Raw genomic sequence first — 17,799 nt, 5'->3', positions numbered from 1 at the left:
GCTGAACGCCTCCTCACCAGGAGGGGAACACGCTCTCACTCCAGAAATTGCAAGGACCAGAGCAGTTACAGCTCTGAGACGGGCCAAAGGACATGGCTGGATCGATGGGCCAAGGCCAACTGTATGAAAGTCAACAAGACCAAGTGCCGGGTCCTACACTTGGGTCACAACAATCCCATGCAACGCTACAGAATTGGGAAGATTGGCTGGAAAGCTGCCCAGCGGAGAAAGATGTGGGGGTGCTGGTCGACAGCTGGCTGAACATGAGCCGACAGTGTGCCCAGGTGGCCCAGAAGGCCAACGGCATCCTGGCTTGTATCAGAAATAGCGTGGCCAGCAGGACTAGAGAAGTGATCATCGCCCTGTACTTGGCACTGGTGAGGTCACGCCTCAAGTACTGTGTTCAGTTCTGGGCGCCACACTTCAAGAAAGCCCTTGAGGTGCTGGAGCATGTCCAGAGAAGGGCAACGAAGGTGGTGAAGGGTCTGGAGCACAAGTCTGATGGGGAGCAGCTGAGGGAGATGGGGGTGTTTAGTCTGGAGAAGAGGAGGTTGAGGGGAGACCTGATCGCTCTCTACAACAACCTCAAAGGAGGCTGTAGCCAGGTGAGGGTCAGTCTCTTCTCCCAAGTAACGAGCGATAGGACGAGAGGAAATGCCCTCAAGTTGCACCAGGGGAGGTTTAGATTGGACATTAGGAAAAAATTCTTCACCAAAAGCACTGGAACAGGCTGCCCAGGGAGGTGGTGGAGTCGTTAGCCCTGGGGGCATTTAAAAGGTGTGTAGGTGTGGTGTTTAGGGACATGGCTTAGTGGTTGTCTTGGCCATGCTAGGTTTATGGTTGGACTCGATGATCTTAAAGGTCCTTTCCAACCTAAACGATTTTATGATTCTATGACATCACAGATTTAGAATCAGAGGTTTGAGGTAAACTGGCACAAAATGGGAACGTAACAAAATGTACTAAAAAAATGTGGGCCAGACCCCATGGAGAAGAAACTGAGATGACAGCTCTGTTTCTGCAGTTCTCCTCACTACTCTCCTACCGAACAAGGTTCTCAGCATTTCTGCACCTTATTTCCTCACAAATTGCCCCTTCTGCTTGGGTTTTAAGTTCACTGAACTCCACCAAGCATTTTGAGAGACCTGGGCAAAGACTACTAGTATTCCCAGGTCAGGGACACACAATGTTAGCCCCTTCCCATCTCTGGTCCCTAATGCATACCTCTAGCATACCGCACTCCATTTTTTCCAGCATCTCTGAGAGATTACGGTTTTCCAGCCTCAAGGTTTCCAGCTGGACCAGAATTACCTGAGGAGACAGAGGAAAACAAGCTCAGAAAAAAGAACACAACACGTGTCTACAACATCCTACAGGCATTTTCCACCCTCAATTCAAGCACAAGTACAAAGCAAGTTTTGGGCCATTAGTTCTGCAGCGACTCTACAGAGAAGACCATAAAAATAACCATGCACAGTCATTTACTTCAGTTTTCAAAGATGTCATCATCCAGGCCCAGTTAGCACGAGTGATCTCAAAGAATTCTGTTGGACTGTCAGTTACTGGTTTGAAAAGAAGCAGCAAGACAGATTCAGTGAACACTATAAATTAGAAGATTTCATCAGAAGGGTCTCAAAGTCTTTGTTCAAAGGCTGAAGAGAGAAGAAAACTATTAATGTAGCTAAAAACTAGGATGGTATTTCAAGCCTTCAGATCCCTTAAAGAGACAGCATAAGAGTCTTCTGCCTTTTTTACCCTGTGCTCCACCGCTTTCCTCTCCGCTCTTTCAATCTCTGTTCTCAGCCGCTGTTCTAGGTCTGATGTGGAGCCACTTGCAGACGCAATTGTGATGTCCCGCCGGTGTAACTCTTGTGTCAACCTGGAGATTTCCCTTTTCATCCCTTCTAGCTCACTGCTGTGAGTTTGTTCAGCTTGAGAGAGCTGCTCTTTCAGCTGGAGGAAGATATGCACACACCACCCACTAGCTTTTAAAACAAGTTTTAGCAAAAAACCAGAAGTATTGCACATGGTAATGTAAAATCTAAGTACTGGAAAACAAAAAGCTCTATGTAACATGCCCTCTGTGCATGCTTGTCTTTCCTGATTGAAAATCATCTCACCCCAATCCTTTTCCACACCATAAATTGCCAACTGGGACAAGACATAAGTTACATGCCGTGGAGTACTCAAGACGACCCATAATTCATCAAATCATAGTTTCTTTAGCTCACCGTTCTACCTCCATAGCCAACAACACATACTCAAATGTTTACCATCACTGGGCAAGCACAGTAACATTTTCATAATATAACCTTGCAATCTGCCACTCTGCCTTCCTAAGGCAGAGATGATCTCTCTAAATAGCTCTAGCCAGGCTTTTCTTCCATGAATTTGTCCCAAGTCTTTTGAATCGATATTAGCTCGTAGCAACTAAAGCTACCCGTGGCAAACTTCCACAAGCTAGCTATGCACAGGGTAAAAATATACCTCTTTGTTTTCATAACCCCATTTGATGACCACTAGTCCCTGCATTACAACAGAATAATCATTCCCGATTTACTTTCCACATGACAGGCATGATTTTATTTTTAGTACATTCAATCTCATTTATCTCTTTTCCAGTTTGGTAAGTCCTATTCCATTCAGCTGTTCCTTGCATAAAAAACACTCCATCCTTTTGGTCATCTTTTTCCATACCTTATCTTGTTTTATTCAGTCCTTTTTGAGACGGCAGACCTGCACTGCATACAATATTCTGGTAGGCACACCGTATATTTATTCAGCGACATAACAGAACAACAACATAGCGTAATTTCTTCCCTAGTATTCCATTCCATTAGCCAGAAATATTAACCACCCAAACCTCCACGATTTTTCCGAGAATTACAAGCATTTTAGAAAATTGAACCAGATGATCTCTGCCTAGCCATGTAAATACTATACATATTGTGATTTATCTCCATGTCACCTCGATGCCTCCCAAGTATATAAAATAGAAACAACCATAATAAATCTCTCTTTCCTCCCCAGCAGCCTGTAGGAGATTCATTTATTGTGTGGCTGTTTAAATGTGTAACCAAGCACACATCTCTGGCAAGATCTGCACCTCCGTACATTCTGAATAAAGGATGAAAGATTTTCACAGAAGTGAGGTTTTTCAATAAATTTCTACTCTAACCAGGCTCCAGTGAAAGCTCTCACACTAACTGATCTAGACCATTACTAAAAGTCAAGCCTTTTGGAGGGCTTGCCTCCCGTGGGTGCACAGAGCACCAGGGTGAGGTGCTTGTGGCAGATAAGGTGCTCCACTTCTTCCAGCCCCTGAGTTCATGTCGAGGTATCAAGCCTGAAACAGACTCCCTTATTCACATACAGACTAGAACAAATTTGAAGCCCATAGGACATATTACAGCAAAACCCATTCCCTCCCTGTTCTTCATCCTGTTGGAAGCCTGTATTAGCCTTAGACTCAGGATTCCAGGCCTTAATTTCTCTGCCTATTTACCCCTCTGGCACTAATTCAAGTATCTCCACGCTGTAGGGAAGTACTGTGTGATGTAGGGGTAGGCCTCCGAGATGCTGACAAAGTAAGGCGCAAAGCCACGTACAGAATCCTGCAAACCTATCCTCTCAACTCCTCCTTTGTCAGATCTGCTCCTTACCCTTCAGCGTATCACTGCCTCCACAAGACACCAGGCCTTTCGTCCCATTCGGAGCTTTGCTAACTGTGCGCTGCTGAGGCACATGACACACAGCAACAGCTGACTCCGCAAATGTCTTTCCCACTCTTCAGGAACAAAGCGACTTTACCTTTTTAATCTCTGCCTTTGACTCAGTATGGTGTTCTTCCATTGACTGCAGCTCTTTGATATTCTCATCCAGCTCTTCACTCAGCTGTACACACCTTGCATTTGAAGACACCAGGCTGGGTGCCAAATGTAAAACTACAGATTAGAATATCCCAAGGAGGAGGACACGGTCAGAGAAACTTTGATCTCCCAGCCAGTCTCCTATGTCCGTCATAACAGAAACCGGACTCTTAACCTAGAAGTTCTTTACCAATCCTTTGGTTTTGTTTACCAAAATCATTTCAAAAGAGGTCAGGAAGCCGATCTAACAGATAACAGCTCTTTCTTGTTTGTTTCTTTACCATACTAAGATTACAAACTTCCCATGCAAACATTAGTCTGAAAACCACAAACATTGAGAGGAAGACTTGTTCATGGTTCTTATTTCACAGGAAGGTCTAGATCTGGTTCTTACCAGCTGACTAAGAAAGACTACTTAACCTATTATGAATGAAGGTGCTAAGCCCAAGCAAGCTAAAACACTGAAAACACCCACAGTGCACAGTGAAAAGCAGCCAAACAATTAGCAAAACAGTCTCACTATTAAACTGCAAAATGAATAGCATTTGATTTCTTCAGTCCTTTGAAATTTAAAACAAGCCTACAAAAATCAGTGGGACTAGTTAACTTGATTAATACAATATATTAGGTATTGTATTATTAGCCAAGTTTCATTGCACATCCAGGGGAAGCAAGCAGTCAGCTACCTGTTCTCAAGATGAGTCACCTCTGACTGTAACTGCTGTTCCTTCTTCTGGGCAACATCCAGCTGCAGTAGTATATGCTCCAGCTCCAGCCCTGGGGAAGACAACTGTCTCTCTTCCAAGCGTTCCTCCAAGGTCCTAAGCAGAAACATGAACTTTAATCTCAGCACAGAAACGTCATGTCTGAGTTCACCAATATAAGGAACATAACCACCATTTTCTTGGAATTCTCTGAAAAATACACAAAACCCAACAGTAGGTGACACCTGCGTGCACTGTGAATAAGTAAACGTACCAGCTGGATGACAGCCCCCTGTTTGAGTTCAGGCTGACTAAAAAAGACTACATCCTATTTTGACACTGGCCTCCCTGATCCAAACGGTCTCCCTGCCACTAGCAGACATCCAGCTTGCAAGAAACAGTGTGGCTGGCAGGTAACACATGCCAAAACCTTCTGACACGGCCATCAGAACCCTACAGCTTTTGCATGTTGCCAGTGTAGAAGGAGAAGGCCACAATAATTTTGTCACATAGGTGGTTACCTTACCACGACCCTAATCTGACATCATTAAATCAGTGAGAACTTTCACCTATCTTAATAAGTACATTATCAAATCCTGAAAGGTCTCCAGTAGTTGACTGAAAATGTCTGGAGAGGGCAGGAAACCTCAAAAGCCCTGTGCTGCCTCCAGAAACCTCGCTGAATAGAAAGCCAATTCCTTCTAGACTCTTCACTGAGTATCAGTTGATTTCAAAAGCAATGCAATTGGGCAAACGCTGCAAGGAAGCACAGCACTTGTGAGAAACTACAGTGTACCACTCTATATAATACATACATATATATTCTATACAACCAAGACAGTTCCAGCTGTATGAAAATGCTTCTACCGTCCTCAGTGGGAGAACCTGGAATATAGATCTGGATACAAGAGCAGAAGTATCAGTGAGGCACAGATGCTACCTGATGAGGAGTTCTTTTGTGCGAAGAGTTTCGGTCACCCTGGCCAGCTCTTTCTGTAACTGCTCCTGGTGCAGCCTGGAGCTGTCAATGAAATCTTCTTGGGACTGCAAGGTGGCTCTAAGTTCCATCTTCTCATCCTGTAGAACCTGCACGGGAGGGAGAAGGAACGACTTTTGCAAGATGGACCAAATCAGTTTTGTAACGCAATGAGAGGTTGATTAGATTTTTAAGGAACCCTTGGAAAGACTGCAGAGCACCAGATGGGTCCAAAGCCAGCTTTGATGCCAAACAGCAATTTTACAAAGGCTCTAGAAAGAGACAGGAGCTCTGGGATGAAGAGCCTTCCTACTGCTTCTCACAAGCAGTGCTTCATATTCAGTTTCCTAACAGTACCTCCACTGACCTCTAACATTTTCTTGGATTGCCTTAGTTCTTCTTGAACTCTTTGCTGATCTTCCAGAACCATCCGATTGTTTTCGGTCAGGTCATCCACTCTCATGTTAAGCCTCCCCACCTCCAACTCATTGGCACAGATAGCATCATTGGCCCTCTCCAGCTTGCCGGTTAAGTGCTGGATTTCCGATCGGCTGGCCAGCTCCACTGACTCCAGAATCTGCTTCCGACTGGCAAGCTGAGTCTGCTAAGAGCAATTGGTTTCTATTAAAGCTAAATTATAGAAAACACAGTGTATCAAAGCTACTCTCAAAACAACTACTGATTTCTTTGTGTAACAAGCCACATTCTCAACGTGAGCAACACTACCTTTCAGGGAATTAGGTAAAGTATTGTTCCAGGGTTACATGATGGGTAAAACTTCTGAAGGCAAACAGAATTAAAAAAGAGGGGGTCCTCTGATTCCAAAAGGGGTTCAAAAAGAATCTGGGAAAAGAGGATCTCAAATCACTTAAGTTGTCCAAGTGTGAACTGCCTAAGAACAAAGCTGCCTACTATTTTTTACTTGTTAATCTAAGGCTAGACCAGGAGAAACGGCAGCATGTAAGAAGGTTTGTAAATACCATACACAAGCTAGAGATTGCCCAACCATTAATTCCACACCAGGATAGAAAGCAGCTCTTGATGCACAATGGAAAAAAGAAAAAAAAAAAAAAAGAAAAACAACCCATACCAAAAACCTCAACCACCGAACAGATGAAAAACCGAACTAGATGTAACAGTCAATTATGTTTTGCTTTATGCAGTAAATATCTGGTTTTAACAGCTTGCGAGAACGCTCACTTTGAATGTTTCATTGTTTTAACAGCAGACAAAAAAAAGTCATAAGGAACATATGACTAGCAAACAATACACGCTCTATTATTTATAGGCACAATACTTTATTTCATAGCATTTCTTTCCACGTAGCTAGCTGGTGAAATTTAACAAGCCAGCTCTCATATAAGATTCTAAGAATATTCACTTCATATAGTCCCTTTTTGTATAGTACCTTATAATTTTTACAGGCTGAAACAAAACATGTGAGTAGTCATTTACTCTCAATTTCTAAGAGTAACAATTCCTGCCAGCTTCAGAATCACCACATGCCTTTATTTATTGCCTGACACATAATGCCTCATAACTGAGAAAACCGTAGGAACTGTGCATTTGGATAACTATGGTATAATTTTGATTACAGTCTTTTCATTATTTGAATAGTCACGACAGAAAACATAATCAGGAGGGGCAAGAGTTTAAAGTACAGCCTTTCTACACCCAAGAAACCAGAGTACCAGACTACCTGAATATTTGTTTCAGCATTAAGAAAACATTTAAGCTATCTCTTATTTCCAGCCAGAGAACATGCAGGACAGCACCGAATTCCAAGTTTCACCTGTTGATTTTAAAGGCTGCAGGTGTTACAGGAAGGTGCTCATCACTGGGTAAGAATGCCAGGCTTCCCTAAGCTGCCCTGAAAGATATGAGGGGAAACCAGCTGAAGGAAGAGAAAGGGGACTCCTTGGCCACAGATCTTAGCTTGACTGTGTGCCAGAAAAACAACCAAGCATACAAAAGGCACAGAAACATCCAAGGCAAAAATGTAGCACTTGCATGCTGGGCTTTTCAAACAAATTGAGGATTCAGGCAGTCTGTTCACAGTACCTATGCACCTAAGTCACCTACATCATTCAGGAAAAATCTCCCCAAATTCCTGTTTTCCTGCTCCACAGTAAGAAGAGTTTCTCTGCGCTCCAGTATACCAGCCTGCACTCCAAGGACACATCTGTTCTCAGACAATTGAGCTATCAATGATACAAAGACAGCGGAGTAGCAAGACCTTCCGCTCAAGGACTCTCTCTGCATTTGTAGATCTACTCGTGTCAGCCTCTCACAAAGCCCCTGTCAGAGCCAACCTCAATCCTGTCATCACAAACTTCCTCCTTGCAGGAGCTTCCACTCAAGAGCAACTCAGGAGCCCATTAAGTGTAAAGCCCCCAGCAAGAGCTTCTTATCAGTGTCTGCTGTGATTGTGTCAGTGTGACTTCACAGCTGTGCTCGAGGTCAATTCATCTTGCTCTGCTGCAGCACCACTAACTCACTGAACGATAAAGCTTTTCAGGGACAGCAGCCCCACCACTTCTTGCCTTCAGGAGACTTTAAAAAAAAAAAGGGGGGGGGAGGCTGAAAACTGCTGTTACTTCAGTACTTTGCAGAACTATCTGTTGTAGTGGAAGACTATTTTCCAACATCGTCCTCTGAGCTGGACCCACAATGTACATATTTAGCTACTGGCAGGTACACAGCTTTGAACTAGATGACATGACGTAACAGCTATTTTAAAGTGTCATATGCTGTGGTCTCTGCCTCCTAGGGAAAGCTTCATCCTACCATCCTCTCTGCTAATTGGAGGGGTGGCAGGGAGAGCTGCACAAGGGTTATCTAACCTCTGCTGACAGACTCCACATCTTTTTTCCATACAGCACTCATACAAGTAAACCTTATTCCACCGGGACATTAAAAGTCATTTCAATGGCAACCTCAACTGGATTCAAGCCTGAGAGATTTTATTACTCTCTCCCTCTTCTCCCCTCCCTCCCCTCCCCTCCCCCCTGCTGCCACAAACAAAACAAAAACTTTCAGCATGTATTAATTGTACCTGAATAAGCTGAGACTGCTCAGCCAAAGCCTTCCTCTGTGCTTCCAGCGATGCCACCTGCTGCTGGTAAAGCAAGCGTTGCTTCTCCCAGTCAAGTGATTTTTGACGAAACTCCTGCAAGGACAGCAGGGGTGGCTTGGAGCAGTACGTCCATGTAGTTGACAAGAAGGCCCCCTTCTAGTTCACATCCATGTTTGCTTTCTCTCTCCACCATATCCTCACGCACCTTTCCCCACAGCAGGGAAACCATTAGCCAGTCATTTGATGCACCAACTCAGCAGTATAAAACCCCTCACATACTGTGCTTGCTGCATTTCTTTCCCTCCCGAGTTAAAACGTCAGTGTCAATTATTGCTGTTTACAAATGTTAAGTGCTAACAGATTCACGGCTAGTTTCATGGATTTGCTGTCAGAGGTTTAACAATTCAGACTGGCTTTAGCTTCCAAAACACGCTGCTATTGAAATCACTAAGATGACAAGTAGGAACTACAGAATTTTAATGCTAATCTCTGCTCCAGAAATTGGACACTACATCAGTCAGATGTGTTTGTTAGCCACATCTTCAGGGTATAGTAGAAGAAAATTGAGTGCGGTTGAGCTCAGCATAGCAGAAAGATTAAAAGATGAGACAGGGTTGAGAAGTTTGACATGTAGCTCCCTCCTCCTCAAAGAAGTGAGATGACAACCTCACCACACTGGAATTCATTCCGTTCACATAATTCATTACTCTTCCAGCACCTTCTTCCTTTTATTTAGTTTAAGAGTAAGAACAGTGGCATAGTTTATCCTATGTACTCAGAGGGCCCAATGTAGGAAACTGCCTTTATTACACAAGCAGTCGAGAAGAGCTACACCTGGAGAGTACTTTTTAAAAGCAGGATTCACAGTCCACTTCCTAGTTGACGATTCAGTCAGCAGTGAAGCCCAGAAAGTCAGTTAATACATACAAACTCTGGCTAGCACTTGCTTTTTCACTACATACCTCCAGCTTCCTGGTCAGTCGGCTCATTTCAAACGAGTCCTCCCCTTCTCTCTTGTTAGGTTCTCCTCTAGCTTCTCTTAGTTGTTTCTTCTGCAGCTTCTCATAGCTCCTCCTCAGCCTGGACAACTGCAAGGAATACAGTGAAAGAGATAACTTTGTTCAAGCCCCCACGGCAAGAATTAAACAGCATTTTGAAAGAAGGCACACAAAATGGCTTCACACAAACAATCCCCCTAATCAAGACCACACAGCTTGCAAGTGAAGACTTCTGTTTATACAATGAGTCTATTCTACCAACACGATTGCAAAATATGCCGACTTGTACAAGAGTAGCAAGATGCCACTGAAGCTGTGACATCAGCAGCTTTAATTGGATCTCCGTCTTACCACTATTAAACCATGACTAAAATATTAACAAGATGGACGTTTATATGTAGCTGTTAATGCAGCAAGAGCATGGTACCCCTGTCTCTACAGGTGACTCCCAACCACAGTAATACCAGGCAGTACCCGTGGCTGATCTCCTCATACAGAGGGGCACATGGTGGGTAGTTCTACACAGAGGTACAGTTTCTTACATGATTAAAATACCCTTGTGAAGCTCAGGTGGGAACTGAAACTCTTCTGCTTAGTAAGAGAATGAATATTTGAGAATTGCCATTATACATAATATCAACACTACTTCATCTGTCATTTTCTGCTTAGATGTATTTCACAATGAGTGGAGAATGCCAACAGAAAATATCACTCCTACGCCTACTGCTAGAATGCTAATATGAGGAAAAAACTCTTGACATTTAAATGACCCTCTGTGCAAATAATCACTTGCAACTTGCAGGGAATTTTCCATCTGATGAGCTCCCCCCAACTCAACTATTAAATGAAAACTTTCCAAATAGCCACATGAATTTGAGAAGTCATCATTCCCATTTTACTGATGGAGAAAGCTAAGCCTGTGGATGAACGGAAGGACCATGAGAAGAAAAAAACCCATTTGAGTCAAGACCTCATGCACCGGTCACAAAAGGTTCTCCAGAGCCCTGAGTCAGCAAAGTACTTGGGCATGTTCAACGGGGACAGACCGACATACAGGCTTAGAGTTAATATACCAACAGCTTTTGCCAAACACGCCAGGCGATTACAGGTTTATTCTTTCAACAATCTCAGCAAGTTAAGACTCTGTACCTGCAATTTTGCTGGTAATGGTGGTAAACCGAGACAGAAAGAATTGCCCCAAACAGTACCAAGAACAGAAGACTGAGGAATATTAGAGCTTAATGTCATCTACATTAATACTGTGTGGGTAAAACACCAACACATTGCAATTTTGGCCACAACACACACACTGTGTTTTAGCCTTAGCAACTTAGGCAGATCTGCCAATGAACCTCAGCGTTGCTTTGCAGCTTATCCCCAATTCCAGCGGGAACATCTAGTGAATGAAGACTGGTAGTCATATTGAATAGTAAGGTGTTTTAAATGAGGACAGATGCCTTCTGTCGTCAAAGCAGACACTACCAAATTAATTTAACTTAGGGCTTACAGTGAGCATGAACTAGGCCCAACCCTCCAGAGAAAACAGGTCAATGCTCTACAAGCTGTTCATGCCATTTAACTCACTGCCACCGACAGGCAAGTGGAGACAGGCAAAGAGTTAAGGCATAAACGTGGAATGCTGTTATACCACCTGCAGGACATTCCACACGTACCACCTTGTGGTGAATAAGAAGCTTTTTGAGATGAAAGCTCTGAAAGCATTTTAAAAAATATTTTCTAAGTATACTTAGTTTTTATTAAGTGTATTAAGATTAACATGCCTTGCAAGAACAAAATCCTTCACAACAAAATCAGAGTCAACAGAGGCAAAAAGAAGATGAGACTATAGACGTTTCTCATTTCTTGATCTCATACAATCCAGGACAGTTACAACACCATGCTTTTTTTAATTTCACGAAATGCTGAAAGAGCAAATTGCTGCTGCCTGTACCCATGGCAACTTCAGAGTAAGCACTGTGCTGACTAGGATGGGCGAACACAGGATATTTTTGCAGTAAACTTCTGCAGGTGTCTAACACATGAAAACTGCAACAATACATCTAACTACACATTTCTACTCCAACAGTTTTCTCTTTGTCACCAAGTTCCTCCAAAGTGCAAAAAACAGGCCTAATGAAGCATAAAAATATTACTTTGTCTACGCTCAATGCTCTTTTTTGAAAGAACATAAACATTAAAGGAATGGGAAGTTTTCAAGCCACGGCATTTAAACAAAAGGAATGACACAAAGTATTTCACCTGTCACATCTTATATCAGCTGGGAACTAAAAACCAATCTTCTCTTTTTGCAACTCACCTCCTCTTGAAATTTCTTCAGCTGTTGTTCATATTCTCTAACCATGTCCTGTTTGGCTTTTTCCATGTCTTCTACCTGGTGACGCAACATGCCAACCTAAATGAAGAATTAAAAAGCAAATAAATAAAACAATAGAAGTGGACTTTATTGTCAGTAGGTACCAGGATTAGTTTTTGTTTCATAAATATGCATTATGACTATTAAAAGATCCTAATTCTGTTAACAGCTGCACATTTCAATGGGGTCACTCACTGTGAATCAGATTAAGCCTATGCCTAAATCTTTGGTAGGCTGGGGTCAGAACTGTTTCTGTTCTGGCCTCTTGTTCTGAGCCAGTTTCTGCCTTTTATTTTTGGGAATAAAGCTGACAGTTTCAGCTTGTGTCAAAAGGCTTTTTCTATCTGCTATTTTCATCAAATTCTTCATAAACACACATTATGATTTCAAGTTATCTACCAAGAGAAAAATGGCCGTGTCATTATCTTACTACGCTCAGGTGAAGTGGAGATTCCAAATAACACATGGAGATGAGAGGGTCAAAGAAAGAAATGGGGCTTTGAAACTCACAGGGAAGACTTCCCTTACATCAATTCAACTGCTTCTGTGACTTCTTTTTGTCTTTCCCTCTCCCATCTTTTTCCTATCCACATCCCAGAGTGGCCACCTCTCCAACTGCAGGTCCAAAGGACAGCAAGCCAACAAATTAAAATTAAATCACCACAGACAATTCATATGAGTAAATGAAAAGCATGAATATACTCCAGTAGTGACTTTAACCACAGTTTACAGTTCAGTTTTGAAATCAATGTTCACTTTTGATGGCAAGAAATATTTCAAAAGTGTCTCGAGAAAACACAATTGATAATAACAGTGATAACCTGTACGATAAAAATCACCCTTCTTGCAAATGAAAATCCTGTGGCATGACTCCAGATTTAATAACTCTGTAACAAAGACATGAATTCCAAAACTTGCCATGCAGACCAGTAGAAGCACCTGAGCATATTAACAAGAAACCATGGCGTTCTTAACCCACTGTTGCTACAACCTGTTACGTTTCTCTTTATTTTACTAGATGCCACACCAAATCACTAAAAGCTACAGCAGTACTCAGGTAATTTTGAGGATGTAGCATAGCTGTATAGGCAGCCAAAAAACCCAACTGCTTGTGCAGTTATCAGCTGGCTTTTGACCCAAGAAGTCAAAGTAACTTCATCACAGAGCTGCCAAAACACAATTTGTAGCGAAGAGACTGCCAAAAGATAGGACACGGCAGCTATAAATACAAGGACAAATTTTAAACGCTTTCAGAAAATGTCAATGTGGCTAGATCTTAAGATATAGCCACCCAGACTCCTGCTGGTTTCCTCTGATCCAAGAAAAGATACATCAGTTCATTTGCACAAGAGAAAGTTTATAGTCCACAACCTATGCAAAACCTTCACTTATTGATACTTCTCCACCCATACAGAAATTTTCTGGACTTCCCTCAGACTTTTAATTAAAGGCTACAAAGCCTGAGCTGCATAAAATAGCCCTTGGAGAATCTCCCAGCAATATCTCACTGTAGTTTACACTAGCAAATGTCTTTTCTACCGATGAATGCAGGTTGTTGGGCTGTCAGTTACTGTTGTAGCCAGACTCAGTGTCTCTGGGTTCTCTCTACAAACTCTGACAATTCAATCTGTGGACTTCCACTAACCCTTAGGGAGTTGATCACTTGACTTTGATTGAATTACAAATCGGACACCTTGTTCCAACAGGCTCCTTTGTAAATTCTATTCCTGATTTCCAACTATGAAACAGGCTCCTGTTTCGCTTAGCACAGCTATCTGCTGAAGTTAACCCCTTGTTTTGGCTTAGCATTTAATTATTTTAAAAAAAAAATCAAACCTGATGAAACAACACCTGAAACACATGTCCATGCAAAGTCAAACACTCAAATTTAGGTTCAGTCTTTATACTCCATTGTAACATGTAAAATACGCAGGTTGACACCAATCGGAGAACAGTATGAACCTGAGGTACCTCCTTATATTTTTCCTGCAGAGCAGCCTTGGCAGAGGAAAGTTCCTGCTCTCGAACACTCAGGCAGGCTTCCAAAGCCTGTGTCTGTCCTTCCCATTCAGATTTCTTGTGAGCCACCATAATGTCGATCTGCTTCATCAGCTCCTGCAGCTCAGCCTCACAGGAAGTCAAGAACCCACCACTGGAAGGGAACGAGCTTGGAGTTACAAAGCAGGCACCACTCAACACAGGTCCAGTGCCTCATACCAACAAAGGCAGCAGAACAACCTGACGTGCACCAAGAGACCAACTCCGCACATGAACTTCTGCTTTGAACTCCACGTGAATTAGCGTGCAGAGAAGTAGACTTAATATTCACGCCTTCATGCCATTCTCTAATGCAGCATCTCACAAGTGGTACGTTTGTGTCATTGGGCAGAGATCTAAATTTGGCAATGCCCAGTGAAGAATACTTGTGAAATCCCACTGAGAACAAATGACCTAGATACTTTAAATGGAGGGGGTTTGTCTTCTATACAGAGAACCGGTACAAGCACCTACAAACACTTATCCCTTTGTCTTGGTACTATGCGTTATCTGAGTAAACCGGAGTATGTTTTACCCATATTTTGTATTTGCCTTAATTGCTCTCCAGGCAGAGGCATTTTATACCAAGTTTCAGTCACCAGAGAAATCTTACAGTCAAGCTATCAGCTCCCGAAAACAGAAGTTTATCATAAATGCAGACAAACCCCTAAGCAGAGGGGCTTGGATGACAACATGATAATGAAGAATAAAACATTCGCAATCCATTGGGGAAAGCATGCTCCCTAGTGACGCTGCAACTTCTAATTTGGTGCAGTAATTATTGAAGCCAATTCAACTAACTCCTCTAAAACTTCACAAGCTGCTAAGCCAGGGACAATGTTAAGGCTTGCAAGATACAGCCCTAGAGAGCGGTGAACTCCGTGATGATCTTTACCCCTTTAATTTGCCTGTCAAACAGGAAGCACTGAAAAGAAATGGAAATCAATAGGTTAAGGGATTGAAATTTCTCTGTTCCCCCAGGGCATATGCACATTTCACAACTTGGCAGTTTTCTGTAAGCAAAGAAATACTTCTTAAAGGAACCAAAATCAGCTGCATTTGAAGTTCACCCTGCCCTGTGAGTTACCCAAAAATTAGCAGCTATTATGCAGAGAAAGAACATTTCCTTCATAGCACCTGCTAACATAAAGCTAAGTCTAAACTTGATTTCGGCAACTACTTCTCTGTAGAAGATACAGTATCAGTAAACTTGAGTCACATTCTCAAAGATGACTATGAAAATGGCATCAGTGACTTTTGCTTCATGCTTAACACATAAAACATTTTTTTCCCCATTATTACCACTACAGTCTCTCTCAGGGATCCAAAAGTCCAGATATTTTCAACTAAGACAGAGCACTAAGGATTCTTCAGAGATGAATGGGACTGCAGTTTCAACACGAGCAGGAAATAATCAGATGTTTTCAATAAAAACAGGTAACAAATTCATATCTTGTTAACCTTGCAAGGCTGTGACCAAAAAAAAAAAAATTATTCACACCTTTAATTACTACTGCTCCTGATGTTAGACACTAAGAAAGGCTTACAACAACAGAAAAAAAAAAAGAGGTAAGGTTTTCACGAAGATGTACAACTAAGTTTCTAACAATCAAGACTCTAATATCTGACAAGGGATTACTGCAAAGCCAGCTCACTCAGCAATTTTGCTTCTGCACCAGCTGAAGGCCACTGCACACTGTATTTGTCCACCAGCATGTGCTAATGGACAAACTCCAAAGCCCTTATTTAAGCAACAGAAGCTTCATCTGATACCAGAGGACTTGATTCTGAATAAGAGGGAATGATTTTGGATCACTGGTGCATACATACCTCCCTTCCCCATTTCTTTGCATTCCTTCCAGCAAAGCCTCCATCACCAAATCCTGGTGGCGTTAGCAACTAGGAAAGTACACAAAAGCAGCAGTCACCCATGGCAATGTACAAACAAGGCTACTTCTCCCTCCAACTGCAGAACAAGCAGAAATCCACAAAGGAAGGAAGTTAAAAAAAATTCCAATTAGCACACAATTACAGGTGAGGAAAACAATGGTCACCTTCATGAACTTACAAGTCAAATATCTGCCAAAATAACAGAAAACAAATTTTTCTACAAAAAAAAACCCAAAAAGAACCAATGCAACTATTGAGCACTATCAAATTGCAGTGATATAATCATGTGATCTAATAAAAGAGCAGTGAAAGAGAATCTGCACTTCAGCAAACAGGTGAACTCAACACACTGGGACCAGCAGATCTCTGGTCTCTTGGGTGCACCAAACTGTGACAGCTGGGGACTTCCAAACGGGCCAGTCCGAGAGCCACCTCTGCCTGGGGTATTTGTATTCAGAGAAAAAACATAAGCAAGTAGCGGTAAGAATCTATCCATAAATTAGAGCTCTCACTCTCCCAGGTCTCTATTACAGACTAGGTTAAAGAGACCACACAGTTTACAATCGCATTCAGGACACATTGCTAGTTCATATGGTCGTGAGAATTTCCTTTTAAGCTGTGTTTTAAACCACACACATACAGAAAATACGTATCTCACTGAGTAAAAAAAAAATAATTCCTGTTATGGTCGTGAGAATTTCCTTTTAAGCTGTATTTTAAACCACACACATACAGAAAATACATATCTCACTGAGTAAAAAAAAAAATAATTCCTGCCCCTATTCTGATACAATGTTGTGTCTCTGGTCCTGTCTGCGCTTAACAAAATTCAATCAGTATGCAGAACATCTTTGTTGTACTGCTGATGGCAGAGCTGCCGAGGAGAGCAGATGAGCAGATCCCCAGAGCTACCGACAGCACTCCAAGGGAGTTCTCCAGGTGACAACCGGGGACATTAGCCAGTAGCAGCTCTTCTGTTTCATTCTAATCACACCCATACAGAATCAATTTTCAGTGGGTAGCAGAGAGATTTCATTGTCCAGCACAGAGAATGTCTGCTAAAATTCAAAAAGAAAATCCAGAGAGCGATCGAGGTCCTTTAGCAGCAGCCTCTTCCATGAGAGGTTGGGAGCAGTTCAACACTGAAAGCTCTAGTACCACGAGGAGCCAGACAGCACGTACTCTTGCTTCTGTTAGGTTTTAAGCAGAGCCCCTAAGGTAAGATGCCTGAATCTGCCAGCTTTGTATATTTGCCAGCTTACCTGGGTTTGGGGGAAAAGCCTTAAAATCAGACACCTCTAGCCAGTTTTATTCTACATCAAGTTTGTTGACTTAGCATTATACTTTGACCTCTCAAGCTTGCAAGTTGCAATGTGCAAGTTAGAGGCAACTGAGTAAAGACCCACACAGATATCGCAAGAGGAAACAATCTCTGCCATTAACTACAGCTGAAGCAATGAGAACTGGCCTGACACTTCTGAACTTGAGGAAAAAGGAGGTCTTTGCAAAAAAAAAAAAAGTAAAACACTTAAAAATCAACAAGGTCTAGCATCCCATCTCAAGAAAGAATCATAACAGTAGAGTTAAGTGGAGAAAATTTGACAATACAGAGGAGGACTTAAGAATACTGTCTGTGAGAAAAGGCTGGGATTATTTTGCATTTGAAAAAAGCACAGCAGAACGCAATTTTACAGTGTTGCTGGAAGTAAGCCTACAATGAACAGAAAAGCATGGCCCACGTTGCAGCAAAAACTTCCCAAAAGTACCGACAAACACGTACCAGTTTGCCAGCCAACCGGGAACGTCAGTACTGCCGTGCCAGCCGACTGGAAATGCCACCTCCAGCTGACCCCAGGCCAGGCAGGAGCCCGGGGG

At 42.4% G+C, this 17,799-nt stretch overlaps 1 protein-coding gene across 1 annotated transcript in view; it reads right to left on the bottom strand.

The window, feature by feature from the left end:
* The window catches only part of CEP63 (centrosomal protein 63kDa), a 21,285-nt gene extending 5,377 nt beyond the window's left edge, over positions 1–15,908 (bottom strand). Inside the window, exons 1-11 of the mRNA XM_009701674.1 lie at positions 15,865–15,908; positions 13,969–14,149; positions 11,941–12,036; positions 9,588–9,713; positions 8,605–8,718; positions 5,917–6,150; positions 5,514–5,659; positions 4,556–4,690; positions 3,811–3,925; positions 1,756–1,953; positions 1,225–1,311 (exon numbers count right to left, since the gene is read on the bottom strand). Of these exons, the coding sequence (XP_009699976.1) occupies positions 1,225–1,311; positions 1,756–1,953; positions 3,811–3,925; positions 4,556–4,690; positions 5,514–5,659; positions 5,917–6,150; positions 8,605–8,718; positions 9,588–9,713; positions 11,941–12,036; positions 13,969–14,149; positions 15,865–15,908 (1,476 nt within the window). The remainder of the gene's footprint in view (positions 1–1,224; positions 1,312–1,755; positions 1,954–3,810; positions 3,926–4,555; positions 4,691–5,513; positions 5,660–5,916; positions 6,151–8,604; positions 8,719–9,587; positions 9,714–11,940; positions 12,037–13,968; positions 14,150–15,864) is intronic.
* Between the last annotated feature and the right edge of the window lie 1,891 nt (positions 15,909–17,799).

The sequence above is a fragment of the Cariama cristata genome, unplaced genomic scaffold (genome assembly GCF_000690535.1).
Source record: "Cariama cristata isolate BGI_N322 unplaced genomic scaffold, ASM69053v1 scaffold19836, whole genome shotgun sequence".
Lineage (NCBI taxonomy): Eukaryota > Metazoa > Chordata > Aves > Cariamiformes > Cariamidae > Cariama > Cariama cristata.
This window is presented reverse-complemented; position numbering and strand designations above follow the sequence as displayed.